At 45.9% G+C, this 11,825-nt stretch overlaps 1 protein-coding gene across 3 annotated transcripts; it reads right to left on the bottom strand.

Moving 5' to 3' along the window:
- Positions 1-326: 326 nt before the first annotated feature.
- On the bottom strand, positions 327-10,632 carry C8H2orf88 (chromosome 8 C2orf88 homolog). Of its 3 annotated transcripts, none has more exons than XM_034065725.1 (5): positions 10,578-10,632; positions 10,165-10,342; positions 4,954-5,027; positions 4,290-4,366; positions 327-848 (listed from the first exon to the last, which is right to left on the bottom strand). In XM_034065725.1, exon 5 carries the CDS (start codon positions 688-690, stop codon positions 427-429), a length of 264 nt encoding a protein of 87 aa, XP_033921616.1. In that variant the 5' UTR covers positions 691-848; positions 4,290-4,366; positions 4,954-5,027; positions 10,165-10,342; positions 10,578-10,632; the 3' UTR covers positions 327-426. The 3 variants fall into 3 exon arrangements, with proteins under 3 accessions (XP_033921616.1, XP_033921617.1, XP_030901738.1); XM_034065726.1 differs by having other exon boundaries at positions 4,290-4,359; positions 10,580-10,632; XM_031045878.2 differs by lacking the exon at positions 10,578-10,632 and adding an exon at positions 10,449-10,466.
- Positions 10,633-11,825: the final 1,193 nt, after the last annotated feature.

Genomic DNA, 11,825 nt, shown 5'->3' with positions numbered 1-11,825 from the left:
GATTTCCCCTCTTTTCACCTGCAACCAGGCCACTGAGGGTTTTTTTGCAGTACATAAAAATAATCCACGCTTTGTTGTTAAGCATCTTTGGGGCCTCTGAGGCAGTACTTGTACAGTTACAGGGCAGCCACATTCCTCTCATCCTTTTAACACTTTCTGATCACATTCAACACATACAAAGACAGAACATACTCAACATACGGCTGATGACGAATGACACTTGCTTAATAGATTCTACTGTAATCCAATTAATTTCTTAGCAATATAGATGAAAAGGCATTTTTTTCGCCTCTTCTTGCAAACACATTCATACAGTGGCATTATGCTCAAATCACAGCTGATTTTACTTTATTTGCACTAGTACCAAATACAAACTGCTTCACAGACAGGACACTCATGGTGAAGACAGTCCTTGCCAGTCAGGGTTCAGGGCACATCACTTTCAATAAAAGGGATGTCGCTGTATTTGCTTTCAGTCACTGCCCACTGTTTTACCGCCTGGTCAAGGATCTCACGGGAGAGACGGTGTGCATAGTCTAGCACTATAGTGCTTGATGGACCTTTCTCATCCACCTTCACTGCTATCAGTGATGATTTCTCTCCAGTGCATCCTTCATTACCTTCCCTGATCTGTTCATCCTGGATAGCATTTGAACCTTGAAATGCAGCCTTGGATTTGATGCATCCCATGGTACATTTGAAAATGCAGCTGCAAAATTCAGTTCAACAGCATGTTTTGATAACCTGGAAAAGGTGCCCTCGTTCAGTGCACAGTGTTGCTGCTTCTTGCCAGTGGTTCCCGTTGTTTTCAAAGAGCTTCTTTTGTGCTGCTTTACTTCTGAAGAAATCTGCCAAAACAGTGTTTCATATAAGCACAATAAATAGTCTACCATTCTCAGTGAGCTCAGAGGAGAGAGAAATTCAGTACAGATGCTGTAGAAGCAACTTTCATAAATGTTTGCATGGTGTGTGAAAAATGTTTTTATCAGTAACACCCATCTACTAGAAATAGGCAAAGCTTGACCTGAATTCAAACTGCCTTTGCATGCACTTCCCAGTACATAATGTAAGCCATCTAGGAATGAAAAGGTCTTGGGGAAAACAATAAGAATAATCATTTCTTTCCAACTGACAATGCAGTGCTTTTTTCCTGAATCTGTCAACAAATACTGTTTAACTGCAGTGACTGCTGCTAAAGAAAATAAACCCCCAAAACACCCCAAGAGGCACCACACAACCACCACCTCATAAGAGCCTTGTGTCATGGCTGTTGTATGCCCTTTGGGCAGGAGTGACACTAATTCCCAGTGTCATTCTGCCGTTGCTCTAGGAGGCTTGAACAGATATTCATGAGAAACAAGAGCTGTTTTTCTTTCTTTTCCCTTAAGAGGTCACGGAAAGCAGCAGCACACTGCTGTGTTCAGGGCAGTTCTCACAGAGCTGGAGCACCATTCTTGCTAAAGCAGGACAGCTCCACATCTAGAGGAGGGAGAGTGGGGAACACAACACCTGACAGGGTTCCTTTTGTCAAACTCTTCAAGAATCACAACTGTTCAGCCCCAAATTCTGGTGTATGTTTATTAGCCTTCAAGGCTGTTTCTCAGGCTACTTTCTCAGTACAGACAAAGCAGCATCTCATGATATGCCTGACTTTGCTTGGCATTAGCTTACCCACTTATCAGAGTTAACAGACTGCCAGCCAAAATAAAGACTGTGCACAGAAACCAACTGTTCCCTACAGCTTCACCCGATGATGCTGTACTAAGGTCAGCCAAATTTAAAGACTTTTTTTTTTGTAAATAGCCTTTGAAAACGTAATCATGACAAATATGTTAAGCCTTATTTATTTGCTTTATACACTGGGGGAAACAGGAACTCCAATCAAGCAACCTGATCACAGGCCAGTATTTGCAGAGGAAATCAATCCCATTTGCAGGCCAACAGTGCTTCACAGGTAGGATGGGACTTCCCCATCCTAGCAGCTGACTCATGAGGACCAGGTTCATGGTGACAAGTCACTGAAAACATCATTGCGTGTTTAGGGAACAGTTTGTAGGACTCACGTGCCAGTACTTGGAAGTGGTGGTTAGTGTTTCTGGCTTCTGAAACCATGAAGTACATACAGATGTCATACCTTTAGCTTTGTGTCAGAACATTGCAGCATTTTAGAGAAGTGTTTATAAATCCCTCTAATAAAATTTAGTAAGTTATTTTTTCTGGAGCATGTGCCAGTGTATTTCAGAGCAGGCAGCAGAGTGAACAAGCCTGTGACATAAACCCTGCTGTGAGCATTGGTAGTTTTACCCAACACAGAGGAGAACTAAGCTATCAGACAGATTTTTATAGTAATAGCTTGTTATTAAATGAGTAAAAGGCTGGATTTCGCTTCACCATACAAGAAACTACACTGATCCCTGTAGAGGTTTATTAAAAAACCCTATGAGCTTCATACCCATGTCTATTAACTGATAAAATGTTTATAGACCAAAGGCCAAGGACATGCCTGAAAGCAATTCAGACATCTGAATAATTCAGACCTAATAGTAGTATCTTGTGCATGTCTAATTTCAATATTTATCATTAATAAAATATTAATAAAAATAATTTCCACTGGCTTTTCTGAACGAATATGTAGCTCAAAGTATCTGACATAGCAAAGAATCACTAACAGCATCTCTGACCCAGCATAGCTAATACCTGAACACTGCAGTCTTTACCCAGCCAAGGCAATACACAAGCTTCGTGGGAGGTACACAGCGTATCTGTGTACCTCCCTCTCACTATACTACTGGTAGCATTAGAAGTTTTCGATTCGGTATCGTTTCCTCCTTAGGCTAAGCCAGAACTGTAAATACCATAAATTTAAACCTCATATTCCCCAATCATAAAACTGTGGCTCTATGCCACATTTGATAAAGTATTTTATTAGATTTTCATCCCTGATATTTAATGACAATTCAGATTTGAATTTTCTAATCTAAGTTTGGACCTATATTCTTTTAGATGCTACTCTTTTTTTTGGGTGTGTTTCCAAATGGAGGTGTGTTAAATGGCAGCCAGTTTTAGTTAGTATTTTGTCATTGGTTTAAGATGTTTCCATCCTAAAACTGGAGATTTCCTTTTCTCTTTTGTGAGGGAACACCAGCAGATAAGTGTCTAGCAGAAAGAAGGAGGGAATAGGAAAAGCAGGTAGGAAGAAAATCATCTTCAGCATCTTCATCTGCAGGATATACCTCTGTTCCCACCTTCTTACCTCTGCCTTTTCATCTGGGCTAAATCAAATGACTGTGTGACTGCCCTGCACATTGGAAGGGGCAGGCTATAACGCTTCTAGATAGCAAGATGTCCAAGACAACTAAATTGCTCCAAATTGATTACTAGTTGAGCTTAAAAGCAAAGTTATTGACCCTATTTTAAATGCTTGACTGTTGCTCACTTCATTATTTATGGAGTGCGGTACTTTCCCAGTCACTGCAGTAAGTTTTATAGTTTGCTCATTCTACTTGGGTTAATAATTGCTGGCACATGAATGACTGCAAATGAAGCTGCCCTCAATCTTCTGACTACTTGTCTGTTTTTTCTGACAACCACTGCTTGCACATACGTGGTACAGCACTGTTAGAACACTCTCTATCTAACTCATCTCCAGAGGGGTAAGTTCTGATGGGGATTTCAGTATCTCTGGTTTTCCTCACAATGCTCACCCCCCCCAGGGAGCAGCAGGGACGATACTCATTTTACTCCCAGCACGATGTTTCATTCAGTAACTGCACACAAGTCTGTTTTAATGCCCAAGCTCTGATCTGTTGCCAGATTTGTCTCAGAAACCACTGCATAGATGGTTCGAGGCTCAGGCCAAAACCTCTGCAGACACAGTCCCTCATGTGACAAGCTGCTGTGCTTAGCTGGAGGCAGAGGTCAGAGAGCTGCAATCTGCTCTGCTACACTGCCAGCCAGGAGGTAAAGCAGTACCATCACAAACCAAGACCAATTTTACAGTAACCAAAATGCTGATTTAATTAATCTGAGTAATACAGGTTCCTCATTGTGCTCAATTTCAGGAGACATGTAGTCAATATGCTTTAAAATAAATACCTCATTTAACTTCAGTACTATACACACTGTGTATTATTTTAAGAGTCCTGAAAACAGTCGATTCCCTTCCATACCCCTGGAATTGGAAGTTCAGGTGCTGCTTCACCTATGATGTTATTTACTACACACATGCCCTGTAGTTATACAAGGAGAGAGAAAACACTGAGGGAGTCATACCACATAGCTGAATTTACCTTGCATGAGAGGGCTAAGCAGTCTCTTTGCCAGCCTGGCTAGGTGTTTCCTGCCAAGGTAAGTTCATTTCTAAATACTGAAAGAAATGAAACAGTGGTAAAAGGATGCCTGCAATCACTATTATACAATATAAATTACATGGAAAAAAGCATTAATAGCATAACTGCAGTTTCATTTAGACAAATAAGGCTTTTTAAGGTATTAAAATCATCAGTAAGAAATAATTACAAAAGGATAAATGCCTCTCTGGAGTACATCTTCCTATGATGAAGACATGCATGAAGAACAAGAGTTCTGCTGTTACACAAGATTTCTAGCTACCACGAGCAAGCAAGTTCCTGCTACCATTTAAATAGCTTCATGCATAAGACCTTTGAAAAAAGAATCTCCTTGAAGTTCAATGCTATACTGCAAGGAACTGCCTTCTGTAACACTTTCTGCTACAGCTGTCATTGGATTAACAAATAAGTCATCCTTTTCAAAACAGCTTAGTGCAGCTTTGTCCAGCTGAACACAGTGAGCAGCTTCTGCTGTGACAGAGCCAGGCTCCTAAGTTTCCAAACCTTTAGGTTCAAATATGACTCTCTGTAACCCTCCTCCAGCCAGGAAGGCTTTTAGTTTTTTATCTCAGTATCCACAAGAGAAGCTCAGTGTGCTGCTTACCAAAACCACATCTGCTTTTAACAAGTTGTCCCACTTGTCCTCAGCACAGCACAGACAGCGTCACAACTGGGACTCTGCAAAGGGAACCAACAAATGAAAGTTAGCCATGGTGGATGTGTCAAAGTTATGTGTTATCACAAGGTTAGATGAAATCCGTAGCGCTGGCCTTGCAGAAGCTTCCTGCTTGCTCACCCACAGGATTTGACTTTGATAAAGGTGATGATACAGCACTTCAGAAGTTAGATCGAATGGTAAACTGCAACAATTCATATACAGCACCTAATCCCAGCCTACAGAGGGCCACTGCTTGGGCAAGTGCCTCTCATCCTATTTGCAGGATGCCAACCTCCATCCTCCACAAGTCCAGTTAAGGACAATTTCAGTGTGGATATAGAAAGGGTCATATGCCAGCATGTGGAGTGCCCCATCTTTTGCCAAAGCTTAAAAGTTTCTGTTTTCCCTTCTCCCTCTCAGAGCTTCTGCTGAGACCTGGACCTTTATCATCCAAGTGCATAGGGAGAGTTTTCAAATAATCATAGTGCTGTCATTATCACGGAAACAATAAACATTACTCTTTGTAACAAAAACGTTCAAACTTGAGGCAAGGGATGCAGCTGAGGTATCAGCAGAGGTAAACCAAACAGCATTCAGGCATCCAGACCTCTGAACGGCATCTAATAGCATTAAATACTTACATCCTCCATGCAATAATGGAGAGAAACAGAAACCCGGAACATCCTACATCTGCCTTTCCTCTCCCTAACAAGGTGAGATGCTGTTCAGGAGGATACATGACATTATGCCTCTGGGTGCTCTGCAGTCTCAAACAGAGCACCAGCACATAGATGGTAGAGGAATGAATCATTCCCTTAGTGCACAGCATCGCCTCTGTCGCTCAGGTCTTGAAGGCTCCTGTGCAGAGCAGCCCAGGCAGGGGCTCTCAGAGCAGCCCAACCCATCACTTTTAATGTCTGCCTCTCCTTCACATCCAGTTTTCTGCACGTCCTACAGAGGCAGCACACTGTAGTAACATTTATTGTAAAGGCTCCTTCTCATCACAGGGAAAGGAGGTTTTAAAAAGCTGGAGTTATTTTAAGATGAGCACGATTCCCAAGATCCAGCTCCCTCAGGCAGTCACTGATTTACCTAAATACCCTGAAACAACTTGGGCAACAAAGAGCAAAAATGGAGCCTTCATTCCTCACAGAGCCATCCTCGTGTTGCTTACTGCCAGCAAGAGATAAGAGCTACGGATTGGAAAGGGCTGGATGCAGGAACCGCAAACAACTGCTGTGCAGGATTAGTGTGTCAGTGTAAGTGTTCTGGCTATCTGACTCAGGGCACATGCTGGAATTTCAAGGGTCCCTCCACCCCCATGGCCAGAATTGATAAAACTTTTGCAGGCTTCTAAGCCAGGTTATTGTAACTGAATTGGGGAAACAGCACCACTTTTCAGAACCAGGCATGACCTCTTTAAAAGCTTACTTTAAAAGGGTTTTCGGTAAGATGACAGTTGTTCATCAGATTGTTTAGGTTGGAAAAGACCTTTAAGATCATCAAGTCCAACCATTAACCCAGTACTGGCAAGCCCCCCACTAAACCCTGTCTAAGTGCCACACCTACTTGTCTTTTAAGTACTTCCATGGATGGGGACTCCACCATTAGCCTGGGCAGCCTGTTCGAATGCTTGACGTCCTTTTTGGTGAAGAAATTGTTCCTAATATCCAGTCTAAACATCCTCTGTCGCAACTGGAGGCTGTTTCCTTTTGTCCTGTCACTTTTTACTTGGACAAGGAGACAGATACCCACTTTTCTATGAGTTTCTTTCTCGGTCAGAACACCGAGTTACTTAATGGAGGCAATTTCCATGTCAAATTTCAACTCTCAGCCACTTCAGCAGTGCAGTTAAGGAACATGAAAATCTTAAAGAAAATTAGAGAGAAAAACAGGAGAGAGGAGAATGTTTCTTCACCTCAATTCATGATTTACGTGCACAGTGGGAGTGTGGCAATCAGGCTTTTTTGCTGCCAGCCAGTATACCTGTGTTGATGTGAGTTTTTATGCTGACATGCTCTGGATACCTAAAGCTTCTGGATCTAAAGCCAGTACTGACTTAGTAATAAACAAGCAAACAAAACACCGACCTACAACAAAAAACAATCAAGCCCCATACGCACCCACCACAGACATGTGACCACAGAAGTAAGAAACAAACTCAAGGGCTTTCATTACTGCTCTAACAATCTTACCCATGCTTTTGGAAGCAGCAAGCAAGGCTGAAGTACAGCTGGGAGCCTTCAGGCAGAAATACCAACAGGTCAGACAACAGCAGTGCCAGTCGGTACAGTCCTCAGCAGCCACAAGGGTGGTTTTCACCCAGGAAAAACCAGTTTTGTTAAAAGCAAAGAGCATCATGTGCTTGGTACCTGTCTGATTCCATGAAAGTAAAGCTGTACCCAGCCAGCCTTTCCTGAAATCCTTCCTCCCTCCAGTACAGGGCTTTATTTACCAGAACCACACACAGTAGAGAGCAGCCTGAAGGCAAGAGGATGCTGAAAACTTCTGCGCTCATAATCTAGCTGCTTGCCCAAGCACCTGCACATTCTCCTGTTTTCACCAAATTCAGACAGAAATACATACCACACATTAATTCTGCTTGATTTTCCAGCACCTGGTGGTTCCCCCCCCAGTGTCTCAGAATACAAGTGGGCAGACATCTACCAGCACAGACTCTCTGCCAGACCACAAACAAAAATCAGCTTAACCTACCCTTGTACAAACAAGAGTGGGATGCCTTCTGTTGATTACAGCCTCTTTTCTATATAAGAGTGGACCAATGGGTTTCCTTATCAAGTGAGCCCTCTGAGCAAGACTGTAGAAGAAAGGGCATGAGGAAGATGCAGAGCTTCTGGACCAGAAAGTCCATCTTCAGGAAGTTGAGCTAAGATTTAAGGAACCCAACTACAGAAATTACAGAGCAATGCCTTGGTTCAGAGGGAGGAAAAGCTAATGTCACAGAGGAGACCTGAAACTCTCTAAGAACCCGAATACAAAATAATGTTTGAAACTGGTGAGTGCACAAAAACAAAAGAAGTGGATATCAAGTTTTAATGTAGATGGTACAGCTGTTTCCTTGCCCTGAGGAAGATACGGGTTCAACACATTGTTCAGCAAAGCCTACAGATGTTGCAGTTATCAGCCCACCCCCTATAGGGATTAGCTGCAAATCTACAGCCTGAAGACCCCCAAAACCATCTTCCCCATAGCAGGGGAAAACACGTGTATCACCAAAGGGTATCAGAGACACCACCAAGCTCTAAAGCATAGCACTGGCTCCAAAAAAAGCAACCTGTGGTTTATTACAATGTGACACTCTTTTGGACAAACCAGAGCAGTAACTGGTATTTTCCTACATACACCACAAAACTTCCATCCCAACAAGCCAATCGTGGCATCACAGCCTACCTATTAACGACCCACCTTCAGGAGCACATTAAAACATCAAGCTACCTACACTCCTGCTAAAGCTTAGGATCTAGGCTTGTTTGTAAAGGTGCATCACTGTCCTTTGCAGGTCCAGCTGGAGACAGACTGCTGCAGACAGCGGGCAGGGATGCACAGATCTTCCCAAGCAAGAAAGTCCCTCCTGCCATTATCCCTGGCTGCTGCCCAGCCTGGGGATCCTGCCAGAGGGAACTGATGAGCAGCAGCAGGTAGAACACTGGAGCAGTATCTCAGTCTGACAGAGTCGTGTTTTATTGTAGTATCTTGTAGTCACAAGATTCGACTATGAGCATATGGAGCTGCAGACCGCAAGGTATGAATGAGGCACATTGTTTTGCTTTGTGACGCCCTTACAAAGGCAAGGTCCCACTAGATTAGCAAAAGTGAAAGTCAGAGGAAGGAGACGGTCAGGATCTGCCCACCAGGATAGAGCAGTACAAGAAAAGCATCGCGCAAACCCATTCTGCTCTTTAACCTCCCTGTGCAGAAGCCAAATGTAAAACTGGGACTCAGGAATGGAACAGAAGACCTGTTTGTCCACATCTCATATAAGAACACACAGGAAAACACAGCCCCATGGCTTAAAATCACAACTATGTTACTAATGAGTGTCAGAAATCAGCCAAGGACAAAGTGAGGAGTTAACAGCCAGATGCTCCAGCTGTACAAAAGCTGCTCTGAACTGCAATAGATAACTATGTCAGCCTTAAATATCACTGTCTCACAGCTCTCCCCAAGTATTTTCCTTGAATTTCATTGCTCCCAACGCGCCAGCTTCTACTTCTAAGGGAGCCGCTGCCGCTGGGCCCAAGCAGCAGGGTGGCCAGCAGCCAGGCGAGGCAGTGGTACCCACAGAGCCCAGCAGTACTGCTGGCTCTCCCCCAGGACCCTGCCCATGAACCACCTTGTCCCCTGAAGCACGAGCATCACGAGGTTCTGCACAGCCCCCTGTGCTACTTGTATAAACCAAAGGGATTTTAGAGAAGCAATTCTCAGCAGAACATAATGTTAGGAAGAAAACTAATTTGTATGCGCTCGAAGGTCAAAAATGCCACTTTGTTAAGACTACAGTACAAATCCCTGTATTTTTCCTTTTTAGTTACTGTATTTAGAAACACAATTTGAAGTCCTACTTCCTGAACCATGAGAAAGAATAAGACTATTCTAAATGTTCTACAGTTTTTGCTATGGCTGACCCTACGCTACCAAATCTGTATTTTATGATGTACTGGATGAAGGTAACCTGCCCCATCCAGGTTTGGGCCAAAGCTTGGAAAAGGTACTCATGGCACAGCAGGGGCAAACAAGAAACCCTCACATCACCCCAGCCACTTAGGAGCCAGGCCATTTACCTTCCCGCTCTGCAGTGCCTGCATGGCTGTACACAGCACCAAGGGGCTGCACCTCTGCCCTGCCCAGTTTGGAGGACTTTGCTGCTAGCAACCTCATTGTGACAATGGGAGTAAAGTGTTATCGCTGCCTGTCCTGCAAAACCCACCTCTAGCCTAGCTCTTCCTCCTTTCCTCCAACATGCTGAAGGCCAGTCCTGCCCATGGCCACAGCTCACCCCATGGGTCACCACACACTGTGATGGTTGTGAAGGGACACAGCCCATCCCTCCCATAAACCAGCACCAGGCTACCCCAGCCCTGGCAGGACCTGAGCAAGGCGAGACGATGAGATGCGAGAAAAGCCTCTCGGACATACCAGCACAGTGGGGATGGCTGAAGTGCCAAGAGCATGTTGTAAACGCGGTCCCACCAGCACGCCTCTGTCCATCGAGCAGCAGCTCCCGGGGCCAGCCAGGCAGGAGAGGGCTGCTCCGTGATCGCCGGTGCCCGCAGGATCAGGCTCTCGTCCCACTAACGCTGCGTCCTCCCGATTCCTGTTGGCAAACGACAGAGATGCAAAGCCTCCATGAAGTCATTCCCACTTTCGGAACACCACCGGTAAGCGCACCCGGCACCGCGCGGCTCCGGCAGGGCCCCGACCAGCCTCCGCCCCACAGCCCCGGCGCTCCGCCACCGATCCCCCGCCGCCCCGCTCCGGTGCAGCTCGGCCCCGCATCGCTCGCACAGGTAGCGCCGGGAGGGACCCCTCCCCGCCGCAGCGCCACTCACACCGCTCCGCGCCACTCCGCCGGCCGCTCCCCGCCCTCCCCGCGGCACCGACGGGGCGGGGCGGGGCGGAGCGGGGAAGGGAGGTGCCATCGCCCCGCCGTGCCCTTCAGCAGCGCCGCGGCCCCGACCCGCCCGCCGGGCAGCACCGCCCCGCACCGCCGCTGTCCCCCCATCGGGGCAGACACAGGGCCGGGATGGGGCCGGAGAGTTACAGTGGGGGGGGAACGGGAAGGAAAAACACGCGGGAGCCCAGGAAAACCGGCGCTCGTCAGCTTCTCGTGCTCTGCAATGGGGGGAGCGCCGGTAACGGACGGAGTTCCCGTGTCACATAGCTCATCACATGCTCAACGCCGGCTCTGGGCGAGCGCGACGCGCCACGGAGCCGTGCGTGTTGCAGCCCCGGTGAATGCTGGAGGGAAGCAAACCGTGGGGAAGGCAAAGGGGGAGGCCCGGGGGATGCTCCTGTTCTCGCCTGTCAGGCAGCATCCAGCCATGTACGACTGCAGGCAAACACCATTATACCAAAGCTATCTGAAAAATGCCCCTACCCCAAAAGGCAGCTCCTGAATGAAGGGGCTGAGCAGTGCCTCAGTGCAGGCAGCACTTGCTGTGAGTGCAGATGTTGACCTGTGGCTAAGCCTTCCCATCCACTTAGGCAGCAGTTTCATTGCAAAGTAGGTTTCTAATGTATTCCAATTAGGTGCTGGCCAGGCAAGAAATTTATCACAGTGTTATCAAAGCCAAAGAAAACACCACACTGCTAATACAGTCAAGAAAAATGCTATTGTACATGTAGCACTGGGTCACAGGGAGGCCGGGAGAGCCATGGGCTGGAGAGGCACAAACACCCCCTGTGTCCCTCTGGATTTTAGGAGCAGGTTTGAGAAGCTTGACCCAAAGCCCAAATAAAGCCAGCGGCACTTTACTCTTTGATTTCAAGGAGCTTTGATTTAGTACCCACTGATGGGGGTAGATACTGGTCAGATATTTTTACTGCTGTTTTAGGTTGCCTCTGGGTGGCTGGAGGAGCAGATCAAATAAAACCATAGCACCAAGGATGAAAAGAGTACTGGAAAGGCATCGTTGCCTTGCATTAACACAGGGGTATTATTATGACAATGGTTTTTAAGCTATACACAGTTTTTAAATAAGAATTAGATAATTATGAATATTGTAGCAGTTTATGGTTACTGTGCTCTTTTTTTTGGCTTCTATTCTATTTATCCTGGTTTTTAACACAAGGCTCCA

The sequence above is a fragment of the Melopsittacus undulatus genome, chromosome 8, assembly GCF_012275295.1.
Source record: "Melopsittacus undulatus isolate bMelUnd1 chromosome 8, bMelUnd1.mat.Z, whole genome shotgun sequence".
NCBI classification, from domain to species: Eukaryota; Metazoa; Chordata; class Aves; order Psittaciformes; family Psittaculidae; genus Melopsittacus; species Melopsittacus undulatus.
The sequence above is the reverse complement of the archived record's forward strand: the minus strand, read 5'-3'. Positions and strand labels throughout refer to the sequence as shown.

Bases quoted from the DNA above. Each gene is read 5' to 3' on its own strand.
- C8H2orf88 (XM_034065725.1), bottom strand. From the start codon at position 690: ATGGGATGCATCAAATCCAAGGCTGCATTTCAAGGTTCAAATGCTATC.